Source organism: Astyanax mexicanus, chromosome 20 (assembly GCF_023375975.1).
Source record: "Astyanax mexicanus isolate ESR-SI-001 chromosome 20, AstMex3_surface, whole genome shotgun sequence".
In the NCBI taxonomy this organism is placed as follows: domain Eukaryota; kingdom Metazoa; phylum Chordata; class Actinopteri; order Characiformes; family Acestrorhamphidae; genus Astyanax; species Astyanax mexicanus.
Genome location: NC_064427.1, coordinates 6,599,734 through 6,623,719, shown reverse-complemented (window position 1 = coordinate 6,623,719; position 23,986 = coordinate 6,599,734). Strand labels below are relative to the sequence as shown.

At 38.4% G+C, this 23,986-nt stretch overlaps 1 protein-coding gene across 2 annotated transcripts in view; it reads right to left on the bottom strand.

Moving 5' to 3' along the window:
* dscama (Down syndrome cell adhesion molecule a) overlaps positions 1–23,986 on the bottom strand; it is a 144,610-nt gene that overhangs the window by 47,273 nt on the left and 73,351 nt on the right. For both annotated transcript variants that reach the window (XM_049468597.1, XM_022681006.2), the window contains exons 4-7: positions 5,238–5,384; positions 3,477–3,755; positions 3,077–3,352; positions 1,637–1,933 (exon numbers count right to left, since the gene is read on the bottom strand). In XM_049468597.1, coding sequence (XP_049324554.1) covers positions 1,637–1,933; positions 3,077–3,352; positions 3,477–3,755; positions 5,238–5,384 — 999 coding nt within the window. The remainder of the gene's footprint in view (positions 1–1,636; positions 1,934–3,076; positions 3,353–3,476; positions 3,756–5,237; positions 5,385–23,986) is intronic.

The following is a 23,986-nucleotide window of genomic DNA, read 5'->3' as shown; positions in this document are numbered from 1 at the left end:
TGGAACATTATCTTGCTGAATCATGATGAATGATTTGATTTCATCTTTCTTTAAATTTACAGAAAAAAACAACTCTCTAAACATCTGAGCTCACTAAACATCAATTAAGATAAACAAGCCTGTCCCAGAATAAGCCATACAAGCTTAAGCCATGACACTACCTCCACTGTGTTTCACAGATGAGCTGATATATTTGGAACCATGAGCAGATCCTTTATTTATCCAAACTTTTTTAGCTTTTCAGCCACATTGGTAAAGGTTCATTTTTGTCAGTCCATCAGTCCATAATCAGTCCACATACTTTAGTCTCTGTACAGCACTCACAATGTTTCTCTCATCACCTGCTGTGTTTTTTTTTCTTGGTCTACCTGTTCATCACCTGTTATTCAGTACACCAGTGACGACTTTCTTCTTCAGGACGTTGGCTATGGACAATATTTGTTCTCTAATGGTTCTGATTGATTTTCTATCTTCTCTCAGCTTCACAGTTGCTTACTTTTCACCCATAGACTCTCACAGCTCTCTAATTATTGATGTTGGTTATTCTCTGACTATAAATGCTTAATCTGCAGGAATAAAACCCAAATCTGAAACTGAGCGTAGTCATTCAGCATTAGTAGTCACATGTTCCAGTACTTTTGCTCACAAGAAAAATGGGAGAGATCAGACAGAAGGTGCTGAATCTTCTGAACTGTGCATCAGATCGAGATGTAAACACCTGGAAATAAAAGCTGAAATGAGGACCTTTTGTCACACATTCATCTTTTAAGGTCAATTTTAAATGTTTTCAGTCTACAGCAGAAATTCACGTCATGGTTCCAATACTTTTGGAGGGCATTGAACATAGTGCCCATAACCTTCCACTGTACTCTACACTCCCACTCACTCACCTTTAACTACAGAACAACAGTGACGGTTTTGATCTGATCAGCAACTTTTGACCCAATATTATATTATATAATTATATATATTTATAACCAGTACTAGTCATTTTCTAAAAAGGTAGTATTGTCCGTATATTATAATTTGTTGCACACACGTAAGACTGTAAATCAAGAAATGTTAAATGGAGAATAGAATGTCCCACCCATCTGCACCCATCTTTAGACCTGCCTCTAACTCAGATAATTATTATTATTTTTTTAACATGAGCTCACTGGCCACTGTTCAACCTTGCTCAAAAGATAACACCTTACTAATAACTTATACAGGTGTGGACGTTCCCAAGCTGTTCAATTGACATTACCGCTATATATGTAAAAATAATGTATCTGGTACTATTAAGCATTTTCAGTGCCTGCATGTAAACATGTGCCATTTATGCAAGTTTAAAATAAAACCGTAAAACCTTTTTTTAGGCATTAAGCAGCACATCCATAATCATTTACTGTAATAATTGTCTGTAAGATTATATGTACCGTCTGAAATTGTAATGCCGACAGCAAATTTACAGAAAATTTAAGACAATTTAAGACCTGATTTTTATTTAAGAAATTTTATAAAAGTCTTTTTATGGACCCGCTAGAACCCTGCAGTTAATAACTCCTGTTAGATATCTTAAGCACTAAAATAAGTTATGCACGTGTGTATGTGAGTGTGTATGTGTGTGTTTTGGAGGAGCTGATCTGACAAGCACCTCTTACGTTTATTCGAGCCTGGTAGGAGACCGTCCCGGCTGAGTTGTTGCAGGTACATCGGTACACCCCGCTGTCTCGGACCTGCGTCTGGGAGATGTTCAGGTAGCTGATGACGTTCCCCTCCGCCGTGATGCTGTGGCCCATCCGGTGACGGCTGTCCTTCATCACCAGGTCATCGTCCAGCGTCCAGGTGACTACGGGCTGCGGCGTGCCTTTGACGTGGCACATCAAGGAGACGAACTCGTTCGGACTGACCACTTTCTCGCTGAAGGCCGACAAGATCTTGGGGGTTCCATCTGTGGAGAAAGTACTGTTAGTGTCAGTTTGTACTGTTAGTACTTTTAGTACTGTTACTGTTAGGACTTTTGTAATAGATCATTTTATTTAAATGTGTCCTAAAATGTATTACAGTGTTATTGTTACAGTGCTTAAAAAGAGAATATAAAAGGCAGCAACCCTTTATTTTTTAGTGATAATACCAAATTAACCAAGTGGATGAAGGGCTGCTGAATAAATACACTTGGTGTTTTTGTAGAGTGAGATTTCTGTAAAACCATGCTATGCTATGCTACGCTATTTTATGCTATGTGACTCCTGTGAGCTGTTGCAGTGCAATAAACAAGCCAATCAGACCTGAGGTTCATTCCCAAAATAGCAGGATGGAAAACAGGCCTGTAAAATCACATCTGAACTTTTTTACCCCAACCAAAGTCAGACACTTACTATTTATACTGTACATCTGAAGCATTTTCAGGAGAATGAGGAGATCAGGAGAATCTCTCACTATCTTTAATAAACTCCTGAAGACAGAGCTCTTCAAAGAGCACTTACTCTCCTAACACCTCTAACTAACTACCTTCTACTACCAGATCAGGAGAATCTCTCACTATCTTTAATAAACTCCTGAAGACAGAGCTCTTCAAAGAGCACTTACTCTCTGCTTCTAACCTCATTTTTTTCTTCCCCTCCTTCACTCCTCTATCCCATTATTTCCCTTTGACCTCCTTTAGGCCCTATATAAAGATGTTTTTACCTCTAACTTCTATTACTTTTGTACTTCACTATTGTAAGTCGCTTTGGACAAAAGCATCTGCCAAATGTAATGTAATGTAATGTCATTTTATAAAAGCTACTCAATCACTCCAGGCAATTACTTTGACAGGTATACCAAATCTCTGATGAAAACTCAGGTCCCCACAGTCGACATGTGGATAATACAGATCTCGGCTTTTATCTCTTTTGAGAAATTGACTGATGAACTTAAACACAAATTAGATCAATTTAAAGGACCTGGGAACCAATGAATGTGTAATTTTTATTACCACTAAATTAATATGCAGTTGTGAGGCCATTTGAATCTCATCAAAATGCAAGAGTTTCACTTTCAGCACGTTCCAAACAAATGCAGAGGTGATGTATCATTAATATTATTTACTGACCTTCTAGGATGACTTGCACAAAGTCCTGAGCTGAGATCTTGCCTTTCCTGGCAAAGCACTGGTAAGCTCCACCGTCACTCTTGGCCATGCCGTCCATCACCAGGTTCTCCTTGTTGATGCCGTTCATGTGCACGCTGGGGCCGGTGTTGATTAGGTCACCGTTACGGTACCACGAGAGCTCGTACTCCCCAGAACCGGTCACGCTGCAGGTCAGGGACACCTGGCTGCCCACGCTGCCCTTCACTTTCCTGGGACTGACCACCACCCGTAGAGGCTCTGGAATGATATAGGTGCATCTTAGGACCTCATCTCATTCAGTAAGTAGTCAAAGTGCCGAAGTTTTCCTTCGAGAAAACTTAATCACAGCCAATCACATTTATCACAACGGAACTGAACATACCCTTGACCAGAAGGCGGCCGATGACCTCGGCGTTCCCGTAGCTGTTCCACACCTCACACACATAGTTCCCGGAGTCGCTGGGCTGGGCTCGCTCGATCAGCAGACCGGTCACGCTCTGCCGGAAGCGGGTGTCCGGCTCCAGCGGCCTGTTGTCCTTAAGCCAGCGGTACTTTGGTGCCGGATGGCCCGAGGCTTTGCACGGCAGCTCCACCCTGTGCGAGGCCATGACTTCCCGCTTCTCAAAGCCATCGAGGATCGCAGGGGACGAGTTTGTTGGATCTTACAGGAAACAAGAAATGCGAAACATATAAGAATAATTCAGTTTAAGTAAAATAAGGCAGCCGTTTTCTCAGCAGAACAGCAAACTGAACGCCTTAAGGAACAGATCTGGGAGAGATTCGATTCTGCTTTTACTGTAATTAAAACAGTCGATAAGCTGAGATATGTCTGGTATCGTATCTGGAATAAGTTTTGTTTTGTTTTTTAGCTTGGTAAGAGTTTGGTAGAATTCTAATTCTAAGTCCAATGCTTAGTAGGTTAATATGTTGAAATAATGTGCAACATCAGATCATCAAATATTTTTTAAGTGAGAGCAGAGTGTCTCAAAAATGTGACATTTTTGGATGTCTCACAGGTCAAATGACTAGATGTGTAGACCCTTCATTCTGTAGTGACTTTTTAAAATAGATAATAAAGGGAAAATATACTTATAAAGACAGATCACAGAATAAACTCAAGACTAATGTTTATATTGATTTATTATGTAAGTTTTTTTTTTTAATAATCTCTGTGTAATAAACAAATCTAAGGATTAAATATTTTACACAATATTAAAACATTTTCCAAAAAAACATTTAGCTACTATGGAGTTACCGGTGTTTACCAATGTTTTTGTCAAATCCAATCAAAATACAGTATGTCCCAATTTTTTTTTACGTTTCAGGTTATCATTAGCATTGTCCTGGGTTAGCACTGTTAGCATTACCAATTGAAGACACTGTATAGTATTATATGGTATCCTCCTCATCCATCAGCATTATTGTAATTGTAATACTACTGATTTTAGCACTGTTTTTATGCAGTGCAGACATCTTTGAAGTTTTAATTTTGGGTTGATAAGGTTCTCTTGACTTAAAAAAGTAGAAAATCTAATATGTGGGGGTGATCTAGAAAAGCTTCCTACTTGGTACTTTAAACAAAGTGCAGCAAAAACCATACATTTTTTCATATTGTACTGTGATGTGGCTAGCTAGCATGTTAGCTTGTGGCTAGTGTGGTAGCTGGTAGCTAAAGTGTTCATAAAACACATTTTTTTTCTCAAATACGGCAATTTATTATGTATGATGTGTGTTCTGAAAACACACATCGTACTTTTACTTTAACAAACGTTAACATACATTCCGAGTACCCTAGCTTATTAATTAGCACCATGCTCTACACGCTGTTTTTGTTTTTTTGATAAAAGCATTTTAAATAGTATCAAAATCCACATAAGTTAAAGTTAAATTTTACTTTTGAAGGATTTGTGAAAGAATTAAGGAATGCAGTTAGCATGATGCTAATAAGTGCGGTTTAAACCTCTGTAAGGCAATTTGTAAACTAGCTAGTTTATCTTTAGCTTATCTTAGCAAACTTCTGTCAAAATCTGTCAAATCTACATAAGCAAACTGTCAACATCAAACACGTCATCACATTTAGCATATGTGGAAAAGAAAAGATAATGTTTTTTATCGCAGAAAGTAACCTTCGTAACCTTCTCACCTGGTACGAAGAGACGGGCGCTGTTGCTCTGCCTCGTTTCGGAGGTGTAGCGATGCCTCGTCATGCAGCGGTAGTTGAATAACTCGTCCTCCTTCTGCACGTCCAGGATATACAAGGCTCCCGTGGACGTTATGAGAAATCGAGGTCCTAAAAGACAAGGCAATATGGGGGAACATGAAAGGAGCTAGTTAACGAATCTACTGCAGCAATCAGCGCGCTACTGCGTGCAACTCCTCAGGCTGCAAGTCAATGAGCGCGAGCTACTCGGGATTTAATTTCACCACTGTCTCCCTCTAAATAAATCTGACGTGCCTGTGTGTCTGGAAGATTATAGCCCTAGTTAACAGAAGCTCATTTTCTCCTCAGCCTCCCCAGGGACCCGCACTGACGGAGCAGAGGCGCGGCGATCGTACGTGGCTTTGATATGGCCCGTGGCTCCCACTGTATGTGGTAATATCATGCTAATTCCTGGGATAACCCAGAACGGTAAGGTCGTCAACGTTTATGAAGAATAATGTGACCTACAGCGGTCGCATACTCTGTCTGGCCTCTGGAGGGGATGTCCGTGTCAGGAATGATTGAATATGCAATTTGGATGAGATGGTCTCTGATACGCTGTGGTTAATACTCCAGGGCTGAGTTCGGGCCTGCCTGCAATAAGGGCTATCAGAGAGTCGGGCACAAAGGTCTGTGTTAGTATAATTCTGCTGAAAGTGTTGTTCTCACTGTGGAGCTCTGTGGACCGATACGAACTTTATGCAGCTCATTTACTTCAGCTACCCGAGGTTATACAACACTAATATGTATTAACAGTCATTTAAGCACACATTTAAAATGTTATACTGTTTAATACTGTTTCACTCTTGTTCCTTGTAACTGTGTAAATTCTGACTGTGCAACGTGTATGTCACGCCCGGCACTGAAAGCACACCTGTCTCTCCCACACTCGCCTCCACCTGCGATCTCCAGTCTCCAGACTACACTATCCAGAATGCACCACACACTGATATCGCTCCCTCAGGCAACCTCATTACACTGCACACGACACTACCCGGAAACCAATCGCCCAGTTGTTAACTACACCTGTCCCATACAGTATACACACACCTCCATTCCGTTTTTCTGTCTCAGCTCATGTCTGAATTCTGTTCAACTATGACAGTGATTGAAGTTGTCCAAAAGCAGTGTGTAAGACTGGTGGAGGGCAACATGATGCCAAGATGCATCAAAACTGATTTCTGAACTCGCACTGAACTTTATGAATATGAACTTGTTTTCTTTTCTTTGTTTTTTTATTTTTTATTTGAGGTCTGAAAGATTAAAAGCATCTATTTTGTTATTTCAAACTAAAGTGGTCTCGTATACGGCACACAAGCTGTATATAACACAATGTTGTAGTCATATTAGGGGAGCCATATTTCAGACACATTTTGCTAAGATTACTCTATGCCCTCAGGTACAGGAGTAGAGGGGTAAAGGGAAGGGGTGAACTCAGATTTTGGACTGGAGTTTGGAGCAGCTTCTCAGGTATGGAAATTAAGCTGAAGCCTGATGAAAGTGGGATGAAGTAGGAAATGAAAGGAAAAAGAGGAGAGGAGTGAGATGGAGACTAAGGGGTTTAAATATGCTGAGTGTGAGGAGTTGAGGGCTTCAAAATCTTCCAAAATTTTGTTAATTTTACTTCTATATCAATAAAGCTTGGTGGGAAAAGCCAGTACTTTGTGCACATTTTAATGCAGTTCACTGGAAGATTGGCCTGCTAATCAATCCAGTTATAAGAAAAGGCTTTTCTTTGTCCTGTGCTGAAAATAAAGTATTGCTTCTTTTATTGTGCCAAATCTTTTTTTTTTTTCAAATATTTCTGGAATCAATGCAGTTAGTAGATTTTTAATTCTATCACTTTTGGCTCATATAAAACAAGTGAACAAAAACAAAACCAAATTACCATTGGTAAAACCAATTACCATTTTCACACGAATTTGATAATTTTTTGCAAATGAAGTTGTCACTTCAGCACATCAAATCAGTTTAGGATGAGCTATTTACCAAGCCGGTTCGATTCATAGTGTGTCTGTGTGTATGTGTGTGTAGCCAAAGACCATAAGTAAACAATTTATCAGTGAATGAAAAAAGCCAGCTCGAGCCGAGCCGAAAAAAGGCTGAGGCGAGGCAGAAAGGAAGATGCTGCTATTGTGAGCTCTGACCCAGTTAAAGACGAGAGACTGTGGATTAGATATCCTAAAGGCATTTTCAGATTGTGGTCTAAATGCAGTGCACGACAGGCGACCGTCCTCACAAGTGCAGGAGTGTGCGTGCGTGTGTACGCCTGCGCATACCAATGCGTTTTTCTTGTATAGCTCAAAAAAGGAAATGTAGCTGGTAACTGTGCTTGGCTAAGCAGAGATTAGAGAACACATAATTCTGATAGATCCAGAAGAGGAAAGTTCAGCAGAATGTCACAGCTTTATTACTCTGTACCATAATGTGCTTTATTTATAATGTTATTTTACTTGAAATTAGTACTCTGTGGTGGCGTATTTTCATACAGAAGGCACACAGGATTATAAGGCGCATTTTAAGGTTTCGCCATGTTTCCTTTTTATTTCAGCAGGTCTCGTGTTATTCTTTAAAAAAAAAAAAAAACGGTAACACTTCCTATGAAACCTGTATTCATAATGCCTTATGATACATTTATAATGCATTATATGACATGCATAATACCTTATAATTGTAATTGTAATAAGCCTGTATTATTGCTCATAACACATTATAAACTACAAGTATACGTGTTTATAAAGAAACAGCGTATAGTGCCTTATAATATCTGTTCATAAGAACGTTGTACAATGAAGTGTTGTAATGCACTATAACACAGATTTGGTATATTTTGGTATAATGCAAATTTCATTACGCCTCCCTGTAATGCCTTATAGAGCATTATGAGTGCTCTTTATTGGCTTTAAGTGAAGTGTGTTTTAAACATGTTCTTAAACAAGTAAATGTTATTATGCCTCACTGTAGGTGTTTGAAAAGGCATCTGAAAACACACTTCACTTAAAGCCAGCAAAGAGCACTCATAATGCTCTATAAGACATTAAAGTGAGGCATAATAAAATTTACTTCACATTTAAAAGGCATATGAAAACTCACTTCACTTAAAGTCAGTAATGACTGTATATGAGGCTTTATAATGTGTTACACACTTTTGTAAAAGCCTAATTTGAGAAATTATAGCTGCATATTATAATGCATTATACCAAAATATACCAAATCTGTGTTATAGTGCATTACAACACTACATTGTGCAATGTTCATATGAACAGATATTATAAGGCATTATACGCTGTTTCTTTGTAAACCCTTATACTTGTAGTTAATGATGTCGCTGTAAGTACATATAAGCAATTATACAGGCTTATTACAGTCATTATAAGGTATTATGCATGTCATATAAAGCATTATGAATGCATTTATAATGCATTATTAATACAGGGTTTATAGGAAGTGTTACCAAAAATTCTTTCAAAGTCAAACGAGCGTTGGACGTTAATCTAAACAGATTTTATCTGTGTAAAGTGTGAGTAAAGTGCTTCCATTTATTTACAGTAAGCTTAGATTTAGTTTTAAGTTTAGCAGCACTTAGTGCTAGTAAATGCCTCCCGAGTGTGCTACACTGAGGAACCCTGAGTGTTCTGGTAAACCAGGGTGCTATAAGCTAGCGATTCATCGCATGTAGCTTGTTTTAACACGGTAAACACACAGACTACAGTCTAAAATACTTGCCTCTGAACAACTAAAGAGCTAGTGCTGTGGTTTTACTGCTGTGGTAATACTGCTCCGGCCTTAATACTGGAGAAACTTCACTGAAACTGCTTTATAACGCTGTACTGCTCCTTACAACCTGACTGTTACAATTCATACATAAGGCGCTCCGGATTATAAGGTGCACTGTCGATTTTTGGGAACATGTAAGGATTTTAAATGCATCTTATATTGCGAAAAATAAAGTAACTGCATTTTTTAGATGAAGTGAGTATGTGATGATATGTATACAGTAGACATACAGTTAGTACAGTGCTAACTGGTGTGCTATGTATGAGCTAGCTAGCTACAATAGCTCAACACTGTACAGCTAAATAGGCAAAAACTTGAACTACGAACTACAATCTCATTAATTGCACAAGTATGAACAAGTATGAAAATCATCACAGTGCAACACAAGTTTACAATGCCTAGGAGTGAATAAATGGAGTCTGTGCAGAAAAAAAAAACACCATTGCCATATTTTTTTATTCATATGTACAATATAGTCTGCAGTCATGTATGAACACGTTTTCCAGAGATTAGACAGGAAGATGAACTGAATATAAGACTATAAACGTTCCTGAAGCCTCTGAATCTCTCGTTCATGCTCCTCTTCTCCAGACTGAGCCCTGGTTGGCACCCTGCTGGGCACCTTAACTTCAAAAAATATTCAAAGCGTTTATTTGTTCTCGGCGCCTCTGAATGCGGAGCAGTTTCATTAGAGCCGACAGCTTGTCATCTGTGACAAAAGGGAAGAAAACCCAGGGAGCACATGCACATCAGAAGCCCGTTCCAGGAAACTGCAGGCATGGGTCCCTGGGAGACATGGCAGTTCAACATGATAGTTCTGCATGAAATAAATTACAGTTTTCCACTTAATGTAGCTGATAAATCAAACTTAACACATTTGACCTCAAACTTGTGGAAAAGCAGCCTGCTAAATGGTTATGTGACTGATGATTTGTTAATTTCATAGCACTAAAAATAACAAAATCATCAAGTCTCAACATTGTATGTATGAGGCTCAGATTTTTTTGATTAATCAATTAGGCCTGTGGTATGTGATCAGATCCATGCTTTATTAATTCTCCTACTTTTCAAATTTGGGTCAACACTTATTAAACATGTCTCCTCTGAGCAACTGTATAAAGATCAGGAAACAAAAGTAATTGATACCTACATGTGTTTAAGCTAACGGTTTCTATAGTGCAGACTGTTAAAAAATGCAATTCAGGGGAATTGTGGAGGTTAGGACACAATCTGGAAGATCAAGATAACTCCAATGCAATGGCAAAAAAGGTAAATAAACCACCTATATAACAGCTAAAAACCTTTAGAAGGACTAATCTAATGAAGAGTCAGAAGTAATGGCTCACTGTTTTCCACTACATGAATTAAGGTTTGATTTGTTTTTGGAATTAGCTCAGTTTCTGTGTGTGAAGGCTGATATGAGTAACTGATAAGTTAGAACCTTTGTAGCCCCAACAAATATCTAGCAGGTTTTTCTATATCTTGCCTCTCAGGGACTCTATATCTAGTAGATTGAAAGATATTGTGAATGAAATTTGGTGCTACCTAAACTACCTTAAGCCAATTAGAGCCCAAGACATGGGTTAAGAAGAAAGCTAAAGTTGGAGTCATACACGTGTTTTTTTTTGTCTTTGTAGAGAAATCCATCTCTGGCACAAAACAATGTGTGTCTCACACATGGCATCACATGTTTTTGTTACAAACTGTGATTTCAGAACAGTTAGGCTTGCCATGGGTTCCTTCTGGTGAAATATTTGTAGATCACATGTGGCTAATCACTCGGGTAGTGTGCAAAACTAGTACACAACTATTAAAGGTCTCATTCCATCATTTTTTCATTCATTTTAAATGTCTAGTTGTGGTCTCTAGTATGACTGAATGCCATGTGAGAGCGTGTTTTTTGTGAAAATAAAAAAGCTCCGGTGTTTCTGTATAGCCCTGTTTTATTTCACTGAGTTAGAGGTCTAACATATAATCTCTGATTGGCTAACAGCACTGCAGCAGAGAAAGTGACCAGTCTCCCCCAACAGTCAATTTTACAGCTCTAAAACTAAAAGGACAAAATGTTTTCAGAGATACAGCCTTAGTTATAAAGATAAAGCACTGAGTGCTAATGTAAAGTTAACCTTTAAACTTCACTTAACGTTAAACTCGAGAAGCCCAAAGCGAATTTCTTTGTATTTCACAAGAAAAAGAATTGGATTTTATGGATTTTAGCAGAAGAAAACTTTTAAAAATGAAACAAGTTGTGTAATGTAAAGTACAACAGTCGGATGACACTAAAAGTTGTATAGTGTGAACCAGACATAAAGAGACACAAACTGATTTTTCAAAAAGAGAAGAGCTTTGAGAACAGTTCTTAGATCTAAACATCAATAAAAATGTATAATTAGAGCTTAAATAAACTGTGCAGCAAGACGACCTACAAACATATCAGAACTTCAGGCCTTCTGCAATGAAGAAGTGCAACTTCCTTCGAACATCTTTTCTATAGAATATTCCAGATTTAACCTATGAGTAAACTGGGTGTTCAGTCAATAGGGTTAAGTGATGCTGTAATGTACATTTTCCATAACCTATACTAGAAAAAAGGATGTTTCAGATATGATATATTAAATGATAAATGATAAAATGTTTAAAATGTATTCGGTGAAAAAATTCATTTTCTGAATCAGATTAGCGTTCAGCTAACGATAGAAAAGGAAGGCATGCTAGCTTGTTTGTCTCAGAAAAACAATAAAAAAATAAGGCATTTGAGGTCACTTTTTTTTCTTTATTTGAGGGTATTATTTTAGCTTTTACAGCATGTTGGGGCTGTGTCATACCTGAGAGTGTGAAATGAAAGGCTGTGGGGCTTTGCTGTGGGGCGGGACTGTGAGCAGTTATAGAGCTGGTGAGATTGAGTAGCAGCGCTAGCCCGGTTTCTGCTAATCTGATATCAGGAGCCTTTGAAGTCTCCTGACTGTGTCGAAACGGCAGGTTATTGCTCGATTGTTTGCCATCCACCTGCAAAATCCACAGATCGCTGGCCCTCCTCGCCTTCATTCGCCTCTCCGCCTGTCTCCTCTCGTAAATTATTCAGCACGCCCGAGCCTCACGCTGTTCCTCCTTGACCCCCCTGGGAGTTTAGCTACAATACCCAGTCAGGCATCTCTTCTGCCACAATGCAAAGATGCACATTTTCAGTTCACCATTTTGGTCATGTCACTGGTTCAACTTAAACATTATGTGGCTTTGAAGGACTCTGTTCCGACTATTCAAGATGTACTTGTTAACATTTGCCTTGGATTTGCAGATTTTGGATAAAATTATAGGCTAAATGATTGGAGTTTAAATAGTTGAGCAGGATCAGCCTCGAGCCTAGTCCACACGTAGCATATGAATACCAAATATGCCCGCCTGGCTTCGAAAAAGATCCTATTATTTATTTAAAGACTCTTCACAGACATGTGTTTAGATTTGGCAACAGATTAATGAAAATCTTCATGTCATTTTGAGTAGATGAGATGTCCTGAGTCAGGGTTTTGCTACTAAATCCAATTTGAGTGCTTTAAATGAATAGTTGACCAAAAAAAAAATAAAAAAAAATATGGTGATTATCGACCCAAGGCACAGTTGATCAACCACAATGTTTGGTTGTTTTATCTGTACTTCTTTAGATCAGAACAAGAAGAGATGCTAGGCTAGCACTGCTAACACACTTACTGGTTTTAGACTGTCAACAATATTATCCTTGTAAAACTCAATAAAAACAATTCTGCTTCCAAACTGGATTTAATGATACAACATACTGTGCAACGGAAAAGGTGCGACCATGAACTGAAGCTTTGCAAAGGAATTACAGACAAAAAAAAAATAAGATCTGAATAGATTTTTAAAACAGTTTTGAAATGGTTAAAAGCGTTTATTTACTGTGATAAGGATGTCTGGAAAATTGTATTGGCTACTGATGGGGCAGTGGCACCACTGTGAACCAAACATAGCATTAGCTTAGCTTTGATTACCAAATTAAGCCTAAGGCACATTCCAATTACAATAATAAACTTTTCACCAGCTAGCAGAGAATATTCAGCCACATTCTGAAAAGATTCCAGGATGATTAGCATGTAAATTACAGAAATAATGTTCTAAAACGCTCGATAAACCAAAAAATGTTAGCTGGGCAACTACGTCAAATATCCAGGGTACTGTTTAGAAAATCTAAAACTCTTTAAATGTTGTGCAAACACTCATGAAACATGATTTTTTTTAAACAACTGACTAACAATCAGGAAGAAATGCGAGAATTGTCAGCTTGTGGCTTTAACAGCACAAAATGTTATAAAGAAAGAGCAGTTCAGTGGAACTGTGGAGGTCAAGATAACATCTAGACCAAGAATACTCTCAAGGAAAGATTTGTAGGAGGGCGTACGTCATCATCATACTTTTTTGCAGTACAAAGTTTGTGCAAAGCCAACATTGTGTTCGCTTTACAACTGCAGGTTAAAAATTTTGAAATGCTGGTGAGCTGTTCCACTCTGCAGCATTGCATGCAAAGTTACCTTAAAACGTTCACAAAACCTGACATGAAATATACACTCTTATAGCTCTATTCTTGCGAGTTTCTGGCCCTTTCCTATTGAGCCGTTAAATGCTCTGAACACAAACAAGATACAGATCCCTCCCTCAGACGAAGTCTACCGGCTAATCCTGCTGTGTTCTGTCTAAAGGGTTGGTGCCAGTGTGGTTCTGATTCTGCAGGTTTCCTTATTGTGATGTCAAAATAAGGCAGCCATTCATAGAACTAGAAGCGTATGACTCTTTTGTGCTTTTTTGTGCTGAGTATTTATAAGGGTAGTTAAGACCAAAGTGGAAATACAAAAGCATGCAAAAAGTGGGTAATATATTGTATAATATGTCATTTAAATATTAAATATTAAATTTAGTTTTCTAAATGTTATTGTTGCAGACGACTTGGTCCTAGCTACATGTCTGCCTGCATGTTCTTTACAAGAACATAAAGAGATCAGTGTCATACTACTGACTAAATTAAGAGGCTTTTTTCCTTGATGAATCACTGGTCAATCAGCGGTGTGTTCCTGCCTGAGTGCAACACTTCGTACCTTCATCAAGCCTTGCTGGAACATTCTGCTCAAGAAGAGACAAGAGCATTAAGTTCAGTCAACATCACAGCAGCCTCTTAGCTTTAACGGTGTCCCTTCGGGGAGCGCAGTGTTTAAAATGGTTAATTGGTTTGATGGTGCGTGTGTGCCCTGCGCATGCTTTCGCAGTGTTTGTGTGGGTGTTTTGCATGCACATGCTTCTGCATGTCCGCCTCTGCATTTGTGCGTGTCTGAGAGACACGGAGAGAGAGAGAGAGAGAGAGAGAGAGAGAGAGAGAGAGAGAGAATGTGTATATATGTGTTTGTGTGTGTGTGTGTGTGTGTGCCTGTGCCGCACACTGGGGGAACACTGAAGTGTGGTCAATAATAACGATCCAGTGTGCTCCACTACACCAGCCCTAGACCTGACAGGCCGCCTACCGTATGCAAACTGACAGAAATGCAGAGAAAGCCTTCAATAATAAATGGCGGAGTGTGTGTGTGTGTGTGTGTGTGTGTCCGTGTGTGTGTGTGTGTGTGTGTGTGTGATAACACAATACTGCATCTTGCTAAAACACACACACACTCACAAACAGAGTGCTTTGTTTTCATGCATGTCTCATATGCATTATGCACACTTACTCAGCACTTCATTAGGAACATCTGCCCAGTTTTTGGTTAGTAGAACATTGTTTTCTGAATGTTACAGTTAAACATCCATAGAACATTCAATCAGTCAAGTTTTCAGGATGCTATTAAAACGTTTTTATTTAATGTTTTAGACAGCTTGGTAACGTTGCTGCAAACTCAAAAAATGTGAATGTAATAGATGTATTACACAAAAAGTGATCTATTTTAATTGTTTATTTCTTTTATTGTTGATTATTATGGCTTACAACCAATGAAAACCCAAAATCAGAGATTTTGACTTTTGGGTTTTCTTTGGCTGTAAGCCATATTATCAATAAAGTTATCAATAAAAGAAATAAACTTTCTTTAAAATAGATCACTCTGTGTGTAATACAACTATTTTAAACTGAAATACTAAAATAAAGTAACTTTTTTTAATGATTTGAAACTTTTTTAATAGATTGTGATTCAAACCATTGTTATGTCACACCTTTTAGAATCTTCCTTAAATATTATAAACCTGGGGTGTCCAAACTTTTTTTGTTGGGGGCCAGAAGGAGAAATATATTTTAAGTCACGGGCCACACTCTGTAATAAAACAAATAATTAAATATTGAATATTTTTTTCCCCGATTATTTCATTTACACACCATTTTACTTGACTTGACTATCTTTGACAGTGTTGTGTAAACTAAGATTTTTCAAATTGATGTTTCATTTCATGATGTCTTAATATTAAACTTCTTACTTACGGCCACTTTTGGACTCTTTGGCACGTTTTTCTGAGCTAGAAATGCGCACTCTCTGCTTTTAGACTCTTTGGCCCGTTTTTCTGAGCTAGAAATGCGCACTCTCTCCGCTTTTAGACTCTTTGGCCCGTTTTTCTGCGCTAGAAATGCGCACTCTCTCCGCTTTTAGACTCTTTTGCCCCGTTTGTCTGCGCTAGAAATGCACACTCTCTTCGCTTTTAGACTCTTTGGCCCGTTTTTCTGCACTAGAAATGCGCACTCTCTCCGCTTTTAGACTCTTTTGCCCCGTTTGTCTGCGCTAGAAATGCGCACTCTCTTCGCTTTTAGACTCTTTGGCCCGTTTTTCTGCGCTAGAAATGCGCACTCTCTTCGCTTTTAGACTCTTTTGCCCCGTTTGTCTGCGCTAGAAATGCGCACTCTCTTCGCTTTTAGACTCTTTGGCCCGTTTTTCTGCACTAGAAATGCGCACTCTCTCCGCTTTTAGACTCTTTGGCCCGTTTTTCTGCACTAGAAATGTGCACTCTCTTCGCTTTTAGACTCTTTGGCCCGTTTTTCTGCGCTAGAAATGCGCACTCTCTCCGCTTTTAGACACTTTTATCCCGTTTCTGACACCTAGCGTTCAAACTTTGAATCTCACATTATAAAAACCTGCTTAACAGCGGGCCAACTTTCATTCTATTTCTAAAATACCCCGCGGGCCGTAGTTTGGACACCCCTGTTATAAACGTATTTCGAAACATTCAATAAACTTTCTTATACCATTCTCTGCTAGGTTGCTGGGTGTACATCATTTTGTTTAGCTTAAATATAATTCAGGATCTTAATTTATTCTGTTTTATACTGATATCAAGATATTCAACAGAGTTATCGCACATCAGATTTTTTTTTTAAGTAAGTTCAGGGTTCTTCTGTAGTCTTCCAAGTCAATGAATCTTAATTCAATAGAACATTGCTGGTCATAGCAACTCCAATTACAAATTACTGGACATTACTGTATTATATAAACCCAGTATTTCACTGCTATAGATCTTTTCAGATCTGCTCTGCTTTATAAGCTTTAGTTTTTTTTTTATTGCACAGGCATGAATTTAGCTAAGCATACAATGATTTTTCCTGTTCAGTGGGTGAATGCATGATCATCACTTTTCCAGCCTCTGCTGCTGGAGATTATTGCTGATATTAAGAGCGCAGCTCAGGGATCCAGCCAGCCTCTGCGCTTGCAAATGAGCCAGTTAAGTGAACACAGTACCGTTCTCATATGCTAATTCACTTCACAGCCTAGATGCAGGCCCATTATTAGCTCAAACACCAGGAACGCGTGCTTAGACAAGTCCCAAATGGTGCTTGAGGATGTCTGACCTCATAACCTCTCTCAGTGGGTGAAGAGCCAGACTTTTCATTTTCATCCAAGCTAAACTCCTATTTCTTTCTTTTCGCCTTGTGCTGTTCAGTTAAAGAAAATGGAGTTCACACCACACTGAAATCAGATGTCTGTTGGTTGCTTTAAACACAGTTTGGCTATGTCACACCTTAGCCTGTGTCTGTCCAGTGTCTTTCCTTAGCGGGTCGCGCTTTTGTGTAAACACAAGTCAGTTTTATTTGACATTAAGGAACTAACACTATGGAATAATATAACAAAAAGGTAACTAAAACAAAACACTATGAACCAAAAGATAAACTAAAAGACTGAAACAAACAAGCCAAAATAACAAATAAAGAAACAAACTACATAAAGCAAACCTGGAAAACTGAAGACAAAAAACACAGCAGGTCTGAGGTTAAACAAAACATATAAACACGATACAGACAGAGTAACAGGACACGGTCAAACAAAAAGCACGACAGAGAACAAAGGAGCACATGAGGTATTTATACACAGGCACACACTAGGGACACCTGTGGAGGTAATGAGGGGGGGGGGGGGTTACAAATGAGACAGGAGGGGTTACAGATGACAAGGCGGGGCTAAGGCGGAGACAAGACCAAAACACAAAAGTAGCAAAGGAAAGACACTGGACAGACACAGGCTAAGGTGTGACAGGCTACAATCAAAACATTTTGAATGCACCCAGACTTAGGCTTGAGGTGAATGGAGGCAACAAAGTAAAAGTTTGGAAGCAACAGTGTATAATGTGTCAGAACAAACATCTTGAATCATGAATCTTGAAACAATCTAGGTAAATTTATTTATATCAGTAGTTTTTGGGAAGTGAGTTAAGGAGCTTAAGGTAAGTTTAGCTCTTTCTAATTGTATTGTAGTGTTACTTCCAGGTTCAAAAATGTTTCAAACCCAACATGTGGGTACAAAATGTTCTAAATCTTAAATGTTTCAAAAAGGTACAAAAAGGTTCTAAAACCAGTGTGCTTTGCCTTAGATACAAAAATGTTCTGAACCCAGTACATTTGGCAAAAAGTCCAAAGGGTTCCTACACCCAATATTTTCTACCATAGATACAAAACTACTCCAAACCCAATATATCTTACAGTTGGTACAGAAATGTTTCACAGAAAAAACAAAAGTGCAGCAGCAGCAGTGTTCCTCTGAGCTGGTATTATTGATTGGTTGATCTGCATATTGTGATGTGTCTGCATACCAGGACTGGTATGTTTCATTACTTCAAAGGAACACATTTCAGCTATTTTAGCTATTTATGGAAAAAAATATGGTTTTGGGTTTAGTGGCTATTTAAAGGAAACACTTCTTTTTTGGCATTTTTACCAGTCTAAGAAGATGTTTGGTGAGCGTGTTCACTGAGGACTTCTACCTCACTCTGTCTCCAGCCTAGTTATGCCACATAATCACATTCATTTAATGTGATCTATTATTTAGGGTGGTACTGCAGCTTTTTTCAAAAAACAAGTGTTCTACACTTGTTCTACAGAACGTCCAAAAATGTTCCAAATCTTACACATTTTGCAGTACATACAAAACAGTTCTAAATCCAGTATGTTCTTTTCCAAACCCAATATATTCTGCCAGATATGTATCACAGTTAGTGTAAGTACGTTTTAGACCCAGTAGGTTTGGCAGAAATTACAAAAATGTTCCAAACATGTTTGCAGTATGCACAAAAAAAGTTTCCAAACCCCAACATGTCTCACAATTGGCACAGAAGGGGTTCTATGTTCTGCCACAGGTACAAAAATGCTCCAAACCCAATATGGTTTGTCTTAGGTGCAAAAATGTTCCAAACCCCGAAATGTCTTACAGTTGGTACAGAAATATTATAAACCAAGTATGTTTCGCAGAAAGTACAAAAAGGTTCTACACCCAGAATGATTCATGGAATGTACAAAAAATGTTTCAAATCTTATAAATTTTGCAGCACAAAACAAAAAAATTCTCTTTTTACCCTTGTGTGGTGTTCGGGTCTGTGGGACCCGTTTTCATTTTTCATCAAATGATACAAAAAAAAAAAAAAATCTAACTCAAACTCATTGGCATTGGCTCATTTTTTGTGAAAAACATATATCAAAACACATTTTCGATAAACACACACTGTATACCCCCCCCCCCACCCCACAAACATTTATATTATATACAGTATGTTTGACCAAGGGCTGATAAACATTGCTTCATTTATAAATTTGAAACTAGACAAATTTTCTACTCATATCTTGAGTTTAATTCATTTTATTTTAAATTTTATTAAAAAACTAATAAAAAAAAGAGTAGCACTTTTTAAAAGAAATGTAACATAAGAAAGGTAAAGGGCAAATATTAACCATGTAAGCTGTTTATATTGCTTGCAATTTAGGCGAAGCAAGCATGTGTAAAGCATTTTAATGTAAAATTGCTTAATTCTGCTGAATTAATAACAGGTAACAAAGTAAACGAGTAACAAAAATATGAACAACACAAAAGGGTTAAACCCAATATGCTCTGCCACATGCGTATCACAGTTGCTTTTAGACCCAGTAGCAGAAATTAGAAAAAAAAAATCAAATATGTTTGAAGTATGTGTAAAACATTTTCCAAACCCTAAGATGTCTTACGACTGGTACAGAACAAAAATGCTCCAAACCCAGTATGCTTTGCTGTAGATCTTTCTCTAAACCCGTACATATATTTCAATCAATGAATATTATCTTAAGATTAATAGCTCAATAATAAGGCTGCAGCGTCAGGGTTAAAGCCTGCGAGTCCTCGGGAGCAGTCTGCAGTGTTGGTGGTTTTGAATATGTTGAATATTTCGGAGGCTGTCTGAGGCTAAGGGCTGCTGTGGGTGTGACCTTGGCCACTCACAGTTCAGTCCACCTGCCAGTGGCAGCAGCGGTGACCCCCAGGCCACCTGCAGCTCCGCCATGTGAATATGTAATGACCGCTGTGCCCGGGAGCTCCACTCCCACATAGCCTCTCTGCTCTCCTGTCCTATTATCGGCGCCCCCTGCAGCAGCGGCACCTCCACTGCTCTCAGAAAGAGACGTGACGTGTAATTAGCATGCAGCAGTGCCGGCGCTGAAGGGTGCCTTAACTCGCCCGCTTCTTACACCAACGAGATTTCAAGGTCTTCTTGTCCAAGAGGCACTAAAAACTCTACCAGGCGTTGAGTTCCAGTCTGTTTCTGTTTGATTCTCTTAAAGGGGCACTAAGCCCCCTGATTTTAGCTGACTCCAACCTCAGCTCATATTTGAACAATGCTAAAAAATGTGAGGGGTAGTTTAGGTATGGCACTGGGTGATGTATGGGTTTAGAGGCAGGGCAGGAAGGATAGCTGATTGACTGAGCTGCAGCAGCAGCAGTGTTCCTCTGAGGTGGTACTTATTGATTGGCTGATCTGCATATTGTGATGTGTCTGCATACCAGGACTGGTATGTTTCATTACTTCAAAGGAACAAATTTCAGCTATTTTAGCTATTTATGGAAAAAATATGGTTTTGGGTTAAATGGCTCTTTAAAGGAACAGCTCTTTTTTGGCATTTTTACCAGTCTAAGAAGAAGTTTGGTGAGCGTGTTCACTGAGGACCTCTACCTCACTCTGTCTCCAGCCTAGCTATGCCACGTAATCACATTTATTTAACGTGATCTATTATTTAAGGTGGTATTGCAGCTTTTTTCAATGCACGTCTCACATTGTAAAAACTCATATTGCAATAATGCAAAAAAAAATATCTTTTTGCCAGCATGAAAGAAAATGTAATGCTTTTTTTTTTTACTCTGTCAGTTTACTTAAAACTGAATGTTAAAAAAATCTAAATATATGACAACAAATTGTATCATAACCCTTTGAAAAAAGTATTGTATCACCAAGCTCTTGCCAATACACAGCTCTAATACAAACAGGGTCAAAAGAATATGTCCCATCTTTTAGTGTCAGAAATCTATTTTATCCTTACGAAAAAAGAATTTCACCACCTCATCTTTGATGCCAATGTTCCTCAACTAGTGGACAGTACTGGTTTTGAGCGTTTCATCAAAGCAGCATTGTAAATACATGCAGCAGCAGCACTGCACATCAGTGTGTAACCTCAGCTCCTCCATCTCAGGCTCATTAGAGCGGGTCTCGACCGCCCACACACACACACATGCACACACATGCACACACACACACTAACACTCACTCTCTCTCCACACCAAATCACATTTTCTCTCCACAGACTGGAACATAGGCTGGAATTAGCCCTTTCTCTCCCACTCACACACACACACACACACACACACACACTCTCCTGCATATTCTCTCTCCTCTTCTGTGTGCTTAGAGCTCCACTCATCTCTAATCACAGAGCACGCCACCCTCACCCCCAAACTCACTTAGCTTAAGCAGCAGGAGCGTTTGGCACCTCTCTGTGCTATTACCGCTGGATTAAATATAGATTCCTCTGTCATGATTCTGCTTTTTTCCCCCCGCTCCTCTGCTTCATCTTACTTTAACACTAACCAGCCAAACTGTGGAACTTCAAAATGACACAAAAATAACATAAATTGATAAAACATAAAAGGCAGGGATATGAAATAGGGGTGTAAAAAAATGATATATAAAATAAAATAAAACATCTACATTGGTTAGTGTTTTTTTTGTGTAGTGTTCAAACCATGACCACTATATAGTAATTATAGTCTTTAGATCCTACCATTCTGATTGGATTAAAAAAAAAACTTTTTTTTTTTTTTTTTTTACAGTTTTTATAATGAAAAACTTCTCAGTTTAAGGCAATATATTTACACTAACATAAGATCTAGGCTTACCAAAATCAATAAAACCTATTGGGATGAGAGTAGCTACACGTCATTCTGCAACCGGCCAGCAGAGGCACTAGACCTGTGGTGGATTTACTTTTGAGACACATTCTGCTATTTATGTTTTTTTTTTGCAGTCACTGATATAAATGATTTGTCTCTGCACTCACTTTATACTGAAATATTACTTTAAATTGAGTAATAAGATATAAAACATATGGTATCTAAAGGAAATGTTATCAGATAGTAAGTAAACCACTGTGTAGAAACTGTATAACAAATAAAGTGATTTCACTGAGGCATTTTAAACTTGATGTCAAATAATCAGAGTGCTCTTTAAATGTTCTTGTATCATAATCACTATTACAAAAAGCACCCATTATCAAATTATTCACTACTTTAATAAAAATTTAAGGGGGTCTACTGCAGGCTAAAATGAATGTATGCTAATATGTAAACAATGTAAACACTTTCAGAATACAAAAATAAACAAACAAATAACTAAATAAACAAAGAAACACGGAGTAAATAGGAACTAGATAATTTAACAGAACACAGAACAACAGACGTAAACACGTACAAGAATCAACAAACTAACACTGAAGACATAGGGGCTTAAATACACATGGAGGGAACAATAAACAGGAAACGCCTGGGGACAGGTAATGAGGGGACGGAGCTACAAATTAACACAGCTGGGAGCACTAAAGACAAGGGCGGAGACATGGAGGTACACACAGGACCATGTGGGGAATGACAAAGACACTGAGAAAAGATGAGAAAAGATAAACAAACACAGAGAGAAAAACAAGCACAGAAGGGAAATGACAGGAAAGAGGGCAAGGATGTGACATCATCAGGATTATTTCATATTTGATATGAATGTTCAATGATGCACCAAATTCTTTCCTAAAGAATTAAATCAAGTTAAATAATCAGAAAACCAGAAACGTACAAGAGAATTACATAAGCTATCCGAAGCCACGTTTGCACGGGGATCTACATTCTGCATGTTTAAGGCAGGAAAGTGTCGGGGAGTGAGGAGGATAAGTGGTTTAAATGAGGTCTTTTCTCTGTAATTACTACAACTGGGTTTGATCAGTGTGGGATCACTGTCTCCATCTGAAAGAGATGGGACGAAATTAACACTGATGTAATAAGTACCATTTGTCACCATTAGAGAGTGAGATGTTGACAGCTGCCGCGGTTGTCAGGGCAACATGGCTTGTCCTGCTACTGTAACACACTCTTACACACACACTCACAACACACACACACACACACACACACTCACTGTGTACACTGTATATGTGAATTAGAATCAGCAGTGTGGAGATTGCGATGCCACCTATTCATCTGTACAGTATGTTAACAGTTTTCTCGCTGGGCCAAAATAAGTAAAAATTACTTCAACCACTGATCCTCAGCTTATACTCTAGACACCTTTGTGTTTTTTCACTCACTGGCAACCTACCTACTATCCTGTGCTTTCTTTTACTGGTCACTGTATAAACTGTAGATCCTGTACTCTGTAGCTCCACCATAAGGTGTAACCCCAATTCTAAAAAAAAAACACTGCAAATTTATTGCAGCTGCTGCTTTAGCATTTTAAGACACCTCATGAAATCTCAATTTCAACCCCTGCAGGGAGCTTTTAGTTTAAAACTAGGGATACAGTGAGTGTAAAAAGAGGAAAAGAGAAATAAGGAAAAAAGAAAAAAAATAGAATATCATTGAAAAGTTACTTTCATTAATTCAAATATAAAATCCACATTCAGTTTATTTACAGACAAGTTAAGACTAGCTAATGTTCTATATTTATCACAGAACACACTAAATACTGTCCAACTGAAACTTCACTTATAAACGATTAGACGAGAATGATACAGAAATCAACGTTTTTTCCCATGTTTTTGGGTTCTGAAGCTCATTGCTAAGCTAGCCTCTAGTACAGCTAATGGAACACAGAGTATCAGGCAGCTCACTATAGCTGCTTTAGACCAACTAACCTGAGTACTGATGATAAAAACTTGTGTCTCAGAGTGTGAAGTCTTACTAGGCTAATCTTAGCTAACAGGCTAAGAGCTAACAGGCTAAATGCTAGCTAGTGTAACACCACAACACCACAAAAGCCATGTTCCAGCTATATGAGACTATAATCACACACATTTAGAAGATAAAGCTTTGAACCTGTGCATTTAGTGAAGTGAATGATCTTAGGAGTGCTTTGAGGCACACCTTACATATTTCTATGTCCAGGTTTGGTGGCTTTCC